This window comes from Leptodactylus fuscus, chromosome 1, assembly GCF_031893055.1.
Source record: "Leptodactylus fuscus isolate aLepFus1 chromosome 1, aLepFus1.hap2, whole genome shotgun sequence".
In the NCBI taxonomy this organism is placed as follows: domain Eukaryota; kingdom Metazoa; phylum Chordata; class Amphibia; order Anura; family Leptodactylidae; genus Leptodactylus; species Leptodactylus fuscus.
The window spans coordinates 324,525,354-324,543,705 of record NC_134265.1 but is presented as its reverse complement, the minus strand read 5'-3'; the positions used below and the strand labels follow the sequence as shown (position 1 = coordinate 324,543,705).

The 18,352-nt window shown below is 40.5% G+C and overlaps 1 protein-coding gene across 1 annotated transcript; it reads right to left on the bottom strand.

The window, feature by feature from the left end:
• Positions 1-2,137: 2,137 nt before the first annotated feature.
• DRD5 (dopamine receptor D5) lies at positions 2,138-4,151 on the bottom strand. The gene has a single exon (XM_075260224.1). The coding sequence runs from the start codon at positions 3,575-3,577 to the stop codon at positions 2,270-2,272; it is 1,308 nt and encodes a 435-aa protein (XP_075116325.1). The 5' UTR covers positions 3,578-4,151; the 3' UTR covers positions 2,138-2,269.
• Positions 4,152-18,352: the final 14,201 nt, after the last annotated feature.

The following is an 18,352-nucleotide window of genomic DNA, read 5'->3' as shown; positions in this document are numbered from 1 at the left end:
TGGAGGAGAGACCATCAGGGTCTGTATGTGACATAATCATCTCTACCCCCTTATAGCTACTGCACTGCCTGTTCCCTATGACTTGCTCCATCCCACGTAGATCCTCCACCTACACACAAGCACTTACAGAAAGTGTATAATTATACACCATAAATTATATGAAATAAATCATAAAATGTATATTTAATGTCATAATCAATGATATCATACCAGGAAATAAAGAAAATAAATACATATTTGATATTTACACAACACACGACTTTGTAGTCACATATATATACACAGTCACTATATCTATAGCCATCCCTATATGTAAGAGCACTTGATTCATTAAAGCAATGAAACCAATACCATGATGAGGTAGAGCACTACAGACATCGATGGAGGGGATGGATAAGCCAGAGATCACACAGGCAGTTTTTGATGCAGTTTTTTAAAAAAATAGATAGATGGATAGATAGATAGATAGATAGATAGATAGATAGATAGATAGATAGATAGATAGATAGATAATAGATAGGATAGATAACTAGATAGATAATAGATGGATGGATGGATGGATGGATGGATAGATAGATAGATAGATAGATAGATAGATAGATAGATGATAGATAGATAGATAGATAGATAGATAGATAGATAGATAGATAGATAGATAGATAGATAGGATAGATAACTAGATAGATAGATAGATAGATAGATAGATAGATAGATAGATAGATAGATAGATAGATAGATAGATAATAGATAGGATAGATAACTAGATAGATAATAGATGGATGGATGGATAGATAGATAGATAGATAGATAGATAGATAGATAGACAGATGATAGATAGATAGATAGATAGATAGATGGATAGATAATAGATAGATAGAGAGAGAGAGAGAGAGAGAGATATCAGATAGATAGATAGATAGATAGATAGATAGATAGATAGATACAAGCGGTATCCGTCTTTCTTAAAGATGTAACAATCCTTACCTGCCTGTGCACTATGTTATTAAAGTAACGTGCCGTGGCGTTCTACGTTATGTACATATTTGGCGCACTACGTAAATAACATAAGCACGCCATGTAAATGATTGCTACATCTTTATACACTTTTCCTTCTCTTTGTATCCACCTCTGACCATGACCCAAGAAACTGCATCCAAAACTGACCCAAAAACTGCATGTGTGATTTGAGCCTAAACCAGCTGGGGTGGGGGTGGGTCTGGTATTCTGCTACACACATTGGGTACAGTGGACATCTCACAAGCAGCATATAGGGCTTTGTATCATGAGTTGCTTTTTTGGTATTATGTGTTTTAGAAACACTGAGCAGCTTTACAGGAGGATTACTCAGTCTCACAGACAGCAATAAGTGATTATAGCGGCCGATGCCTTATTGTGAGCCGCTTTAACCCTTTCAATAGCAGATGGGAACCTGATTTAGGGTTTACATTTATATAACATTTGGTCTTACATAACCTGTTTGTTGAGTAATAGGGAGGAATCATTAATGCATGCGGAGGGACAATGGAGTTACATAGTATTCTGTGATTTGTCACGGTTGTTCTTTCATGTTGCAGTTACTTTATATATAAATGGTAATAAAACAGTATACGTAATGTGACAATGTATCAATTGTTTCATCGTGGCTTTATACAGAGGGAAAAGTGTCCTTTGTCTTACGTTATATGTAAAAAAGTGGAGTCAAAACAATGTATGTAATGCGACAATGTATCAATTGTATCATCATGGCTTTATACAGAGGATTAAACAATATATCAGTTACAATGTGTCAATGGATTCATCCTGGTTTTACTATGGAGCATTGGGATGGTATTTTATATAGTGCAAATAAAACTAGGGTTGCTGACCAGATTTAAGGGGGACCAGGGTAGAAGATAAATTAAGACATCTGGTTGTGTGTCAAGGACGTCAACAATGTCTTCTACTGCATCAGATTCATGACTGTCCACAATGAGATATTAGTCATTACTGTGCCATCTATAGGACCCTACATTATATATATAGGAGTATAGCATAATGACCCAACATGTAGGGAAGATTTGCTTGGATCTTTGTAAAGTGCTTAGAACAAGGTCTATTCCCCACACATATTAATGAAACAAAGATATTGCCCCACATATAAAACACACAAACACTCACATAACTTTAATATAAGTATACTATAGTGTCGTCATAACTTACTTATTTCACATGTATGGCAATGAGTGATGGCACCACATGATAATACCACTACACCCAGACATGACTTGGTTTAATGGAACCCATTTGGCATGGAAGGGGTAATTTTATGAAGTGAAATCTCTGTGTCACAGTCCAGGTCACACATTGAACTGGTGGCCATCTCAATGTTTGCAGAGGTTTGCGAGATCTGAGACATGCGGTCAAAAGTCTCATCGTTGTCATCTATACAATCCACCACATTAGGTATCATGTTGACATAGGCTGTCACGATATCCTTATGGAATATAGTATCTTGGTTGTAAGATATTAGTTCATTGCTGATGTTGACTGTTTCGACAGGAGTGGTAGAACACCAATGTCCACAGCCCAGAAGACTGGAGAAGACCTTGCGAAAATCAGCATTGAAAGCATAGATAATAGGGTTCAAGGAAGAGTTAGCCCAACCGAACCAGACAAAAATGTCAAAGGTGGTCTCACTAACACAAGGTAGTCCAGCTTTGGGGTCTCCAGAAGACCTGTCACAGAAAGGAACCATGCAATTCAAGATAAAAAATGGCAACCAACAACATACAAAGACCCCCATGATGACAGATAAGGTTTTTAAAACTTTTGTCTCCTTTTTGATGGAAGTTTTCAGGCTGTTATGGTGGTTTCTGCAGTCTACACGGTTGCTCCTGCAGCTTTGAGCATGTTCAGCTGCTCTTTCCAAGGTTGATATCCTCCTGATTTGAATCTGCGCAATCCTATAGATCCTGGTGTAGGTCACAATCATAATAGCTACAGGTATGTAAAAACTGATGAGGGAGGAAGAGATGGCATACGTCCTGTTCAAGCTAGAGTCACAGTTTTCTGCAGTCTGGTTATTCAGGGCTGGGATGTCTTTCCTATTTCGGTGCCAGTTTAGCTGGACTGGTATGAATGAAATCAAGATAGACAAAGTCCATGCAGCACCGATCATCAGCAATGCCACCTTCTGGGTCATCTTCCTCTCATATCTAAAAGGGCTGGAGATAGCCCAGTACCTGTCCACACTGATGACACACAGGTTGAGGATGGAAGCTGTGGAGCACATAATGTCAAAGGCCACCCAGATGTTGCAGAATTCTCCAAATGGCCAATGACCTGCAACTTCTGCTACAGCTTTCCAAGGCATCACCAAAAGAGCTACCAGAAGATCAGAGACCGCTAAAGACACAATGAAAATGTTGGTGACTCTGTTACGTAAGTGTCTGAATCTCATGACAGCTGTACATACCAAGATGTTACCAAAAAGGGTCCAGAAGATGAGAAGGGACAGGAGACTCCCGGTGACTACTTGTCCTGCCAACAGTTCCCTTCTCTGCTGCACTTCTTGGTAAAGGCTCCTGTTCATTACCATCTCTGGATACTTTACGCAGTGTTACTCCTCTCCAAGTAGAAATAGGGGCAGCCCAGAAGCCATAGTGCCACCCTGGTGAGAAGGGCAGCAGGACAGGTACCCTCCATATGAAGCAATCTTCTTCTAGCCCCCTGCGTTGTCTTCTTCTCTGGAGAGCTTGTAGTCTATGCTCAGTGCTGTCTGTATGGCACAGCTGCAGAAAGCAACCCAGCTGGGTGCAAGAGAGCAGCTGGGGACAGACCAGCTTCCAGACCCTTGTGCCTCCTTATACATTATTCCCAAAAGCTTGCAATCCACTGCCTTGGACTGGCACTCTTCAGCTTCACTGACACCTTGAAAACTTGCTGGGCTGAGCTCCATCTAACATGAAAAGTGCAGATGGCATCCACATTGTGGGGAGCATTTTAGAGACTCTCTTGTATCCAGCCTTGTAATCTCCTCTGCTGCAGTCTAAGCATTAACCCTCTCCCTGCAGCAAGCACTTGCACAGTGAGAAATACCTGCCTTGTGGCACTGGTGGGTGGCAGTGAATTCCTTAGGACACAGCTAACACGTCACTCCAGATGCAGCCAGCCCCAAGTGAGACATAGAGGAGGTATATAGAAGCCTTAAGGCTAGCTGTATCGTCCACCCCCTCCGCATACACTGCTGGGCTATTTCTGCTTCACATGAAAGTGTCTCCATCAGTCAGGTTTTATATAGTAATGACATTATTACAGTGCACACAAAGCGTCTCCCCTGCTATAAGGCAGACACGTTATTATTATTGTGCCATCCTTGGCCATTTACTACTCTGCACCCACTTTGGGCACAGATTGTATGACTGTGTCTGGCTATTTTCTGCTGCCTATGACCTAAAACCTTCTGAACCTATCAAGATCACTGGTATTTTCCACTCCAGTATCACCAGTAAAACATTTCATCTTCACAGGGAGCAGGCAATGAAAATCACTTCCAAATGCAGGATGACAACAGTGAGTACAGGCAGCAGTATTGTCCCAGCAGTGTGCTGCAGTGATACAGAACATATACTGGATACTGGTGCCAGTGTCTGCAGGGCTATGGTGTCTAGTAAGTCCTGGCCAGGTCTATGGCTTCTGACCTATATTCACAACTTGCCAACACCTTATAAGTCTGGGTGACAGGAAAGGTTTCTTAAAGGGACTTACTGCACCTTCAGAGACAATTTCTATGCAGTAATAAGCTGTTACCATGTATTACCAGGAGCCCGCTCTGCATATAGATAAGTTAGGGTCACCTGAATCATACAGTGTTTCTCCTTCGTGAATCGTATTCTCTTTGCTAAATTATCACTGTTTTTGTCTCTATACAAATGAGCTTTTTGGAACAATGAGGATTGTCATTGCTCCAAATGGGTAAGTGGCAGCATCCTCACTGCTCCAAAGAGGCAATTTACATATTGACAAAAACAGTGATGTCTTGGCAACAGAGGCAGCAATTCACAAGGGGGACATACTGTTTCATATAGGTGACCCTGCCGGGCTGGGGTGATATGCTGGTTCTGGTGACACTAACCTATCTATCTGCAGGACTGGGTTGATATGCTGGTTCTGGTGACCCTAACCTATCTATCTGCAGGGCTGAGGTGATATGCTGGTTCTGGTGACACTAACCTATCTATCTGCAGGGCTGAGGTGATATGCTGGTTCTGGTGACACTAACCTATCTATCTGCAGGACTGGGTTGATATGCTGGTTCTGGTGACACTAACCTATCTATCTGTAGGGCTGGGGTGATATGCTGGTTCTGGTGACACTAACCTATCTATCTGCAGGGCTGGGGTGATATGCTGGTTCTGGAGACACTAACCTATCTATCTGCAGGGCTGGGGTGATATGCTGGTTCTGGTGACACTAACCTATCTATCTGCAGGGCCTGGTTGATATGCTGGTTCTGGTGACACTAACCTATCTATCTGTAGGGCTGGGGTGATATGCTGGTTCTGGTGACACTAACCTATCTATCTGCAGGGCTGCGTGATATGCTGGTTCTGGTGACAGTAACCTATCTATCTGCAGGGCTGGGGTGATATGCTGGTTCTGGTGACACTAACCTATCTATCTGCAGAGCTGGGTTGATATACAGGGGTCTGGTGCCAGACACACTTTAAAGAAATACAAAGTAACAGCTTATTACCGTGTAGTAATTGTCTCTCTGTCAGTGATATCGGGAGAACTGCAAGTCCCAGCATTTCCTCCTAACATCTCTATAGCCACTACAATTACAGTAGTCAGATATAGTATGGTCTGTTAGAGAAATACATAGATGAATTATTATCACATTACTATATAGTCTATATCTTAAAGGAATTTTCCCAACTATGCAAGTTATCCACTATTCATAACATAGGGAAGAAACTTGTATATCCGACTACTCAAACCCAAATGATCAGGAGAATACTGGATATTTGTCCCCAGTTCTGAATGCAGTCAAGGTCAGGCACCGTTCCATTAACTTCAATGGGAGACCCAGAGATAGCTGAAGTACAGCGATCGGCCATCCCTGGCACAAAGAATATTTCAACAGAAAAACAAACTTATGTATTTTGGAAGGGGGAGATGGAAAGGATAAAACATTTGCCTAGCTCTAATGAACAAACTATCCTTAAAGGGTTAAACTTAGTGGTGGTCACAAGAGTTGTGAGTTGTAGATCTTATACCTATAGGTAAATCCTGCCATGCTTACACAGGAATAGTGTAATACACATCTTTATACCGATGCGGTGCTAGGACAGGTTCTCATTCATTCATTCAGTCATTGCGTAGTATAGATCCAGTCTTCTCTGCTTGCATTGTTTCGCAGGAGCACGTACAGTATATGAGTATACGCAGCGACAATAGTAACTATTGAATTTATTGATGTGTTTATAGCTGTAACTTCCATTTCTCACATGAGATAACCTTCTGTACCAGCATTGAGACTAATCCCTCTACATTCTCCAGAATGGAGAAGTCGCTGAGTGAATGAATCATATGTAAAGTCAGATACGATCTATACAGCTGTATTGTCTTTACTTAAAGGGCTAGTTCCATAAAAGTGAATGGAGAGAGCCAAGCACATACAGGCCCACTTCGCCAGTCATTCTTTGCCTGGATGTTGTGGCCAGGTGATGGATATGCTAGAAGTGTCTAAGACAGAAATGCCCCTTTAAGATACAAGGTTATGTTACTACTGGCACATATTGTATTATTTTTTTTTATTTTTTTTTTTTAATTCAAACTTTATTAATTTTTTAAAAGTACAGAGAACAACAACAGTACCATAGGCAAAATAAGAGAACAGCAGAGAAAATGAGCATAAGACCAAAGACCATGAATCCATCCATAGAATAACAGCTGTCCATGGTATACGAAAAACAGTCAGGACCAGGCCCAAGCGCAAAGATGCGCTTCAGCATAAAGAGGCCAGAAATAACAATATCAATATAAAATTTGAAAATAGAGAAAGGTAAAGGAGGGGGTGAGGCAGACGGGAGGGTAGGAAGGAAAAGGTAAAAAAAAAAGAGTGAGGGGGGAGGAGAGGGGGAGATGAGTGAACAGAGCAAAATGAAATGAGTCGCAAAGCAGAAAAAACTCCAATATGAAAACAAGTAAAGTCCGCGCAACCATCTGGAAAGAACATGGCAAACGGAGCTATCAACTCTCAGCAGAGGCCGACGCAGCATCCAGGGATTCAGAGCAACTCGGTGGAAGTTGCCAAGTCGCCGGTAACTGTAGCGCCTCTTCCTGCACCGGCATCCAAGAGGGAACAGTGATAGGAGGGATGTTCAGAGCTCCCCATAGGCGCTCCAAGTCCTGAGGCATACGGACCACCAATCTCTTGCCATTGTGAGGAACCAAAAAACCGAAGGGAAATAACCAGGCATAGCTAAACCCCTTAGCTCGCAGGTAATCCAAAAGTGGCTTCAGCACCCGGCGCTTCTGAAGGGTAGAAGGTGCCAAATCCTGATACAGCTTCAGCAAGTGTCCCTCATAGGATAAATCAGCTGCATACCTGGCTGCACGAAGAAGATCCACAGTATGCATATGGGAAAAAAGGGCACACACCACGTCCCGTGGCGGGGCCTGTGCACTAGGTTTGGGGCGAGCAGCTCTCTGAATCCTCTCCAACTTCATTTTTGAAGCGACATCCACACCCACCAATGAGGAGAAGACACTGGCTACAATAGAGGGAAGCTGTTCTTGCATGTAGGTTTCTGGGAGACCCCGTATACGCAGATTTCTGCGGCGGGAGCGATTATCCAAGTCCTCCAGCGCCAAATAAGTGTAGTTAAAGTGAGCGGCATGGGTATCTAAGCGTTCAGACACGGAGGAAGCCACATGCTGCAATTCTCCCTGACAGGTCTCCAGCCTATCCACCCGGTGGGTCACATTAGCAAAGTCCTCGCGAAGAGCAGTGAGCTCTTTCAGCACAGGGGCCATAGCATTTGAGAGAGATTGAGACAAAGTCTTTTTTAAATACCCCTTAGAGATAGATGACAAGGAATTATCCTGAAAGGAGCCATCCCCGTCGGAGTCAAGTGGCACTGCACGCTGTCCGCTCGATTCCTCAGGTGCCAACTTTCCTGGAGAAGAAGAAGATCCCGAAGCCTGTTGTTTTTTAAAGAATTTTTGCATTCCCACTGACTGGAGTGGCCTGTCCTTTGGTTCCAGAGAGTCACCAGCCTTACCCCGGCCAATCTTGACCATGGTCACTCAGCTGACAGGTTGAGAGCCTCCTGTGCTGCTGCTGATGGTTTGGTATGCAGCTGAAGAAGCAAACAGGGTTCAGGGGCAGGAGGGAGGAAGTGAATGCCAACAATATGAATGATAATAGCAGCAAGCAGAGATAGAGCAGAGCTGAGTTATGTTGGAAGCATCAGTGAGATGGAAGAAGCAGAGCTGATCATAGCAGGAGAGCCCTTAGATGATGGGTTCAGGCGGCAGAAACATGCAGGTGATGAAGACTCTCTCCGGGATCTGATGTTACTCCTAGCAGGCTTCGGGCCTAAATGGTAATGTGCCAGACGTCACGTGGCCTATTTTATATATTTATTTTATATATATATATATATATATATATATATATATATATAGATATTGTATTATAGGTTACTGTATGAGAAGTAAAAGATGAGAGCGATCCTGTAACTTGGTGTGAGCAATATAGGATATGTGTACTTATCTGTCAATCCAAGAAAGGTCACTTACTGCGCAGTGTATGCCAAGTAGTCTGAACTTCTTTATTAGAGATAGATATTGCACTAGGTGAGCGAAACCACGAGCCTTCACAGCAGTGCATGGCGGATGACCAGGCTACCTAATAGACGGTGGCGTAACTAAAGACTTGTAATTACATTGCATGGCCACTATATAACCAATGGCATGCAATGTAAAGAGTAAAGGGGCCACAGCTCTTGCGTCAATGCTGCAGTCCTTTGAAGGATTAGGGGATCTGGGTCCGGGTCTTCAGTAGGGTTGAGCGATTGGGTTCGGAAAAAATCGGATCCCGATTGGCGATCGAGTAAATTTCACGATCGCGATCGGGTTTTGATCCCGCCTAAAAAAGGTCGGAAACGGAATTCGCTCAACTTACCTGCACAGAACCGCTGCCGCTCCCTGGGTCTTTATACTGTAAAGGGGTCTTTATACTGTACCCCTGCATAAGGGGGGCATTGTACTGTGTGGGTATATAAGGGGGCATTATTCTGTGTGAAGGAGCATTAAATAGGACATTATACTGTGTGGGGGCAAATAAGGGGTCCGTTATAATGCATGGGGCATAAGGGAGTATTGGTTTGTGAAGAGGAATAAAAGCCATAAGGGGGCAGTATACTGCGTGTGAGGACACTAAATAGGAGATTATTTTGTATAGGGGCAATATCCACAGTAGCAGCATTGTGGATGAGATTTCTACAAATCTCGACTATATGCTGCAACTAAAACCACAGTTGTTTATGTTGGTATATACATATATGCAACAGATATAGACTTATTGTATTATACTGTGTTGGAGGAACTTACAGCTTCCGGACACTAGATGGCGATGTTATTATTGTTATGTGCTGAATACATGTAATGATATGCTATGGAGACTTGTCTGTATCTCAGAATGCTGCATATCTATGGTTAAGGTCCTTTCCAGTGTATTCCTTGTATTGCTGTATAGAGATGCTGATGTTACCTCATGTTCTGATAAGTAAACTGAAGATTAACCCATATAATCTACTCTGAAGCTTTCTTCTGCGACTGCACTCTGCAACAGGTTATGGGCCCAGGCAGCCAGGCAACCCAGGCACCCAGGACCCAGACAGACACAGCTTCCAGGCCTAGCAACCAGACCCAGCAACCAGGCAGAGAAGACAAGAGGACTCTGTGAATGCAAAAGAATTCTCCAGAACAAGTCTCTACAACCAAGTAAGATAAGTTAAAGATGAAGAAGAACAGCAGCTCAGAGCTCAGACTTACAGTAGCTAAGCTGAATAATGAGAACTATCAGTTATGGAAGTTCAAAGTGGAGATGTTGTTGTCTAAGGATGATTTATGGGAGGTAATCACCACAGATAGACCCAATGAGAATGATCAGACATGGGAGAAGAAAAACAGACAAGCTAGAGCCACTATCAGCTTATTAGTGGAGGATGATCAGCTCATTCACATAATGAATGAGGATACAGCAATGGGAATGTGGCAAGCTTTGAAAAAGTTACATGAAAGATCCAGCTTAAATCACAAGTTATTTCTGCTAAGGAAACTGTACAAGATGAGATTAAGTGCAGAGCAAGACATGCATGAGCACATAAACGCCATGATGGAAGTGATAACACAGCTGAGATCTATTGGTGAAGATATTCAGGAAAGTCATATAGCAGCGATATTATTATGCAGCTTACCAGATTCATATACTGCTCTAATAAACGCTCTAGAAACAAGACCTGAAGCAGAGATTACTCTAGAGTTTGTAAAGACCAGACTCATAGATGAATACCAGAGAAGGAAAGAGCAAACCAAAGAATCCACAGAAGAGGTTAGTGGGAATGCTCTTAAGGTTACAGATAAAAAGCGCCACAACACAGAAACAAGAGAGTGTTTCAGATGTAAGAAAAAGGGTCATTTAAAGAAAAATTGTTCTATATGGAAAGCAGAACAACAAAAACTACAACAGAGAGACAGTAAACAGAAAGTGAAAAGCTCCATTTCTAACTCATATGCAGATCACTGCAATGGTACGTTTAAAACAGCTGATAAAAAGTCATCACCATCATCATCAAGTTGGTTTATTGACTCAGGAGCAACAAGTCACATGACAAGTAATAGAAGTTTCTTTACTGAGCTTGATTTAGATAAGAAGGAAGCCATTTATCTTGCAGATGGGAGCAGAATAACAGCAGAAGGTATTGGACAAGGAATGTTGATCTGTTCTGATAAATCTGGAAATAATGTAAAAGTACTAGTAAAGGATGTATTGTATGTTCCAGGACTAGAAGGAGGGTTGTTATCCGTAATACGTCTAACAGCTAAAGGACTTACTGTAAAATTCAAAGATGATAAGTGTACAATACTAGCAGGAGACAAGGTTATAGTCAGTGTAGATGCAGGAGAACAATTATATCATCTAGACACAGTACAGGAACAGGTGAAGTTATGTACACATGATCACAAGAATTGTATTCATGTATGGCATAGACGTCTAGGACACCGACATCCTGAAAGTATAATGGCATTACAGAAGAAACATTTGACAAAAGATCTATTAATATCTAATTGCTCAATGACCATGAAGTGTGAATGTTGTATAAAATCAAAAGCTACAAGAGTGTCAATGTCTAAAGAAAGTGAAACAAGAAGCAAAAGACCACTTGACTTGGTACATACTGACGTATGTGGACCCATGAAAGTGACCACTTCAGGAGGTAATAGATACATGGTGACTTTCATAGATGACTATTCAAGATACACAGTCACGTACTTGATAAAGAACAAAAGTGAAGTTTTCAGTAAATTACAAGACTATGTGACAAAGTCGAGTAACAAGTTTCGAAGGAAGCCAATCATCATTAGAAGTGATAATGGAGGTGAATTTACAGGACACCAAATAGAAAACTACTTAAAACAGAATGGAATAGAGCATCAAAAGACTGTTCCATACACACCCGAGCAGAATGGGGTAGCAGAAAGAAAAAACAGAACTTTGACTGAAATGATAAGATGTATGCTGACAGATTCCAAACTACCAGAGAAATATTCGGGTGAAGCAGCAATGACGGCCACTTATCTGCAAAACAGACTTTTTTCAAGGAAACTGAAAAAGACCCCATATGAGCTATGGCAAGGTAATAAACCAAGTGTGAAGCATTTAAGAGTTTTTGGTTGTAAAGCCTTTGTGTTTATTCCAGAAGAGAAACGATCCAAACTTCAAAACAGAGCCATAGAAGGAATATTTGTTGGATACTGTGAAAACTGCAAAGGATACAGAATACTAGATCCGAAGACAGACAGAGTTACAGTGAGTAACAGTGTGACATTCATTGAGGATCTAAATGATGACGTAATGACATCACTGGAAATGAGAAATGATGAAAGCAGTGATATCAATGCAGGAATATCTGATGAGAAAGTAGTGGAAATTGCCAAAAATCAAAACACTGAAAGTAAAGAGATACAAGAACAGGCAAACAATGAACCAAGACGTTCAATAAGAGAGAACAAGGGAAAACCAAACTGTCTTTCATACAAGGCGAGTACAAACAAGATATATGAACCTACATCTTGGGAAGACATATCAAAACTCTCAGAAGAAGAAGCTAACAAATGGATAAAAGCAACAGAAACAGAAATGAAATCCATGCGTGATAATAAGGCCTGGACACTGACAGAATTACCAGAAGGAATAAAAACTATAGGATGTAAATGGGTTTTTAAAGTAAAATATCAAACGGATGGCACAGCTGAACGATATCGAGCGAGACTCATAGCTAAAGGTTATACTCAGAAATATGGAGAAGACTATGATGAAGTTTTTGCACCAGTCGTCAAACATACTACAATTAGAACCTTGTTTGCAGTTGCAGCAACAAAACAAATGCAATTGAGACATCTTCTGTTAAATGGAGATTTAACAGAAGATATCTACATGGAACAACCTCCAGGATACAAAGATAAAAGAAAACCAAACATGGTTTGTAAGCTACAGAAAAGTATCTATGGTTTAAAGCAAGCCGCTAAAGCCTGGAATGATAAAGTCACAGAAGTGCTCACAAATGAACATTTTCAAAGAAGTAAAGCAGATCCGTGTCTATACACAAAGAAACTGGGAGACAGATGGATCTATGTACTGATATATGTGGACGATATTTTAGTTTATTTTGATAAAGAAAGGGATGTAACAGAAATACTGAAAATTCTTGATCAACACTTTGAGATCAAAGATTTAGGAAATGTGAAACAGTACCTAGGTATACAAGTAGAAAGAGAAGAAGATGGAAGTTATCTTCTTAACCAAAGTCACATGTTTCAAGACATCATTGAAACATTTGGATTGAAATATGCGAAACCAATAAAGTCTCCAATGGAAATCAACTATCTGAAGGAGATGAACAGTGAACAAAATATGTTGCCAGACAACGAACAGTACAGAAAGGCAATAGGAAAATTACTATATCTTGCAACTGTTACAAGACCAGACATTGCAGTAGGAATTTTGAGCAGAAAGGTGTCAAAACCAAATAAAATGGACTGGAATGCCGTGAAGAGAGTAATACATTACTTGAAAGGAACTATCGATGTTAAACTAAAACTACCTGCAAGTAACAAATGCATTTTAACTGGATATGTGGATGCAGACTGGGCTGGAGATACACTTGACAGAAAATCTACCAGTGGTTATGTTTTCTTACTCTCAGGTGGACCAATTAGTTGGGCTAGTAAAAAACAATCAATAGTGACACTGTCGACAACAGAAGCGGAGTATGTTGCCGCAGCACAAGCAGCTCAAGAAGTCTTATGGTTGAGACAACTACTGACAGACTTAGGAGAACAACTGTTGGAACCAACAAAGTTGTATGAAGACAATCAAGGTTGTATTGTTCTTGCTCAGACGGAAAGAGTTAATCCAAGAACAAAACACATTGATATAAAGTTTCATTTTTTGAAGGATTGCCAGGAGCAAGGAATGCTGAAGTTAGAATATTGTCCAACTGAAGATATGACAGCCGATATTCTTACTAAGGCATTGAATGCTGAAAGACATCAGAAACTGATGAAGAAATTAAGTTTGACTGAATAAGTCTTTATTGTTGAGAAAGGGTGTTGGTATATACATATATGCAACAGATATAGACTTATTGTATTATACTGTGTTGGAGGAACTTACAGCTTCCGGACACTAGATGGCGATGTTATTATTGTTATGTGCTGAATACATGTAATGATGTGCTATGGAGACTTGTCTGTATCTCAGAATGCTGCATATCTATGGTTAAGGTCCTTTCCAGTGTATTCCTCCATATTGCTGTATAGATATGCTGATGTTACCTCATGTTCTGAGAAGTAAACTGAAGATTAACCCATATAATCTACTCTGAAGCTTTCTTCTGCGACTGCACTCTGCAACAGTTTACATCTACAATATGTCAATAATTACCGCAGGACTCAACCACAGTTTTCAGCCTTTGCATTGCAAAGATTGAAAGTTGCAAAGTACAGACTTTGATCTCAGCAGTAATCTTGTCTGGACATTCCTGTGGCGGTAACCTGCCTCTGCGAGAGACTGACTGAGCACTGTCAGGGTTGGTTCACATCTGCGTTTGTATTCCATCCAGGGGAATCTGCATGGGGACCCCCTCCCCCCCCCCTGGAATGGAATACCAAAGGCAATTGCAGGCGCTGTGCAGTAAAAGCATATGGACCCAATTGACTATAATGGGGTGCACTTGCCGCCAGATCTCCGCACGGAATATACGGATAGGAAAGTAGTTCACAGTCTACTTTCTTTTCTGCATGATTTGTGCGGGCAGCGCGCAACAAGGTCATGGTCTCCATTATAGTCTAAGGGGTCCGTGTGCTTATACTGCACAGCGCTTGCAATTGCGTTTGGTATTCCTTTCGGGGGGTCCCCATGCGGACTCCCTCGGACGGAATACAAACACAGATGTGAATGAGGGGTAACACTCTCTGTGCTTGTGGTACACGGGGAAGAGCAGAGGTCACCCTGGTAACATCTGAACCAGATTGCCTAGATGTGAGTCTTATAGGAAGGAATGGAGAGACTTCCTGTCCACACATATCAGTTGGAGATCCTGATTTTTGGTCACATGACACAGCTGAGGACCAGAAAAAAGTGGATAACTGACAAATACAACCACCATTCAGAAGATTATCTTTACTAGAATGTATATTATGTGCTGTTTTAAAGGGCCAGGGAATAAAACATTTGGGGAGTTCTACTTTAAATCTATACATTTCTAATCACCACTTCCCCTTTAAGAAGAGCTTACAAATATGACCAAGGCTATTCTATAGTAACGGTTATAAGCTGTAGTTGCAGCATATATGTAGGTTATTAGGATAAGGGTTACATTGTTTGTAATATTCTATTTATTTTTGGTTATATACTCTTTGCAGTTACATCCTTTCCTATTAATCTGAGTAAATTAAGGTTGAGCGATCGGGATCGGAAAAAATCGAATTCTGATCAGCGATCGAGTAAATTTCATGATCGCGATCAGAATTCCAATCCCGATCTTTTCCGGAGAGATCGAGGTTGGAGGTTATTTCCCACAATGCTTGGCTACTGGCCAATCATTGTGGGAAAAGCTAACATTAGGGTTGGGCGATTGGGATCGGCAAAGATTCCGATCGGTGACCTAGCAAATTTCACGATCGGGATCAGCTGGAAAATTATCGAAAATCGGATTTTAAAAACGATCCTGAAATCTCAAGATCGGCTCAACCCTACTAGTAATGTTATTCATCCTCTATTGTGACCCTAATATCCTCTTCTTTTCCTCGGCCATATAATGCCGCCCTGTAATTTCCTTCTTTTCAAAATGCATTGCTATTAGTTTGTGACATTAATCAGAATGAGATAAACTAATCTTATTTCCCCTCTGCAGTGACCTAATTCATCTCATTACACATGCAGAATCAATACAAGCAAATGTCTTAATTCATATGCCAATGGGAGAAGAAAATCCACAGCACACATTCCCCAATACAAATGAATAGCTCTATGGATAAGAAGATTAAAAAACTGATTTAAAAAGGAGTGAAATAATATCAGCAATGAACGTGTAGTAAAATACAGCTGGTATCTGTAAAAAATGTGCGGCCTTAGATGATACCATTGGCGTAAACAATCAAGAGAACGAGATTAAGGCCATTTATGGGGTCATTGATCAGAAGTTTTTCTCTATTGCAGGAAATCACTTTTCCAGTTCTTTGGCCCTTTATTTTCTTGATTAACAGTTTCACGAAAGAGTTTTTGCCTGTATATGCTGTGTGCAGAATCTCCAGTGTATCCTATTATATGCAACTTCACACTTTTCCAGTTCTTAGGCCCTTCTTTTTGATTAACCCTTTCACAAAAGAGTTTTTTTTGCCTGTATATGCTATGTGTATATGCTGTGTGCAGAATCTCCAGTGTATCCTATGATATACAACTTCACACTGGGGATAAGCTTATCTCCTACAAAAGGCTGAGGAGACAGTTTGAAGAAAAAAAATTATCTTGGGCAGCCCTTCATCTCTACCCTACAAAATACATAACTTTTTTTCTTCTCTCGCCACAGCCTTTTTGTACAATGCGTACAACTTTTTAATTTGCCACCATTTCAAGATACATATGGTATTTTCATGAGCTTTCATTCATTCATTCATTTATTTATTTATGGGGGTCTGTTGTGATGAAATGGACAACTATGTAATTATTTTTTGTGTTTTACCTCTGGCATTCACTTTGGACTAAAAAAAATCACAACAACTTTTTCCAGCAGGACATTAAGATTGCGGTGATACCAGATTTGTATTGGTTTTATTAGGTTTTACCACAATTACTACATAAAACTAAATGAATAAACATTATTTCCTAGGGGGCTTTTTTTTGTGGGATAAGTTGTATTTTTTTATTGGTACCATTTTCTGGTATGTACACCTTTTTGATAACTTTAGTCCTTTTTGTAGGGGGATAGGCAAGGTGATCAAATCACATTAATTTGCATCTTACGGTATTTATTTGTTTACGATGTTCCTCATACGGGTTACATAATTTTATTTTTAGATAGCTTGGCTACTACAACTTACTATAACTGGTGTGAGTTATACCAGACATCTAAGCCAGTCCCTGACTGGGCCTCCCACACTGTGCCTGAATTATTAGTAGACCGGAACTTCTTCATAATTCAGCTGTATCTCATACCAGTGAGGCAATTGATTAAGATTGGCAAATGAAATGCCCGTCTTATTATACGTTCTACACTGTATCTAAAACAACTGAAAAGTAGTCATACAGGATAAAAAAAATAACAAAAACATTCTTTCTTTTCCAAAACCAGACATCTTCTGGTTATTCCCACTATTGCTGATTTGACCTCCTGGACTCGACGGTGGCTTAGACATCTTTTATACCTGCGCTTTCTTTTTTAATTTTTTAGCTGTTCCAGTACTCTCCCGTTTTTTGACCCTGACTTGCTTTTTTCTCCACTCACCTGGCTCCATTTCTGCCTACCACCTTCTTTCTAAACTGACATTCTCTCTGAAATCTCTGCTCAATCTGTCTTGCTCCAGCGTGTTAGACAGCAGTTTACAGAGCTATCAAATTACACTAAGCTCTGTGGAGAGAGGGAAGGGAGCAATGAGTAGGAGCTAAGTGATATGGGAGACACACATACACAGGCTTCTGGAGCTAATAGTATGTTTCTATCTTAACCCAAGTGCTTTATTCACATCAATACAAGTCAATGCTTTTCTATAGTATCTCATTTGATTCTGCCATTACTTCTGAGTGAGGGAGTTAAGAAATATATTCTCCTGTACATTTTATGCGCCAGAATATAGGAGACATCAGAACAACTAATTTCTACCTACAAGATCATAGAGAACTGAAGCCTAAAGGTAGACTCTGAGCCTTAAACATTGCTAAAGCTGCTATACATGTTTCAAATAATGTCCAGAAATAATGTTATTCCATATACACACTTTGTGCTATTGATTTATGCAAAGTCTATTGGTAGGTAAGGCATTCTTTAAATCTTGAGACCCAGTTCAAGCACAAAGGAAACTTCAGCAGGACGTTACTGTATTACAGAACATTGACTGATGAAATGTCATGCTTTATGTCTTAAGACTCCCATCATACACAAAACTCATATCGCTTGATATTTCCTGTGTCATTGTGCTAAATAAACTAGTGATATTTCACATAATGGACGGATTAAGTACCTAAAGCGATTGACTCTTGGATAAAGTATATAAATTTGCATCTGACATTTTTAGTTGACTTTTTACAATATTGTATAACTATAAATCCAAATAGGAGTCAGAGCTCTTACAGCTTTCTGCTTTATGTTTGATGTTGTTTTTAGGTTTTAGTATTATATTTCCCTAATGGTCTGACTCCTCCAATATCAGGGGAAACAACCAACCAAAGAGCTCAATGTTACCTGTACTGTAGCAATTCACTTTTCCATGAATCTGCTTTTACTCCATGCAAATGTCTGTGTTCAGTATATGGGTCAGTTAAAACAGAACGGATTGCACACAGATCAGTATACAAGTTTAA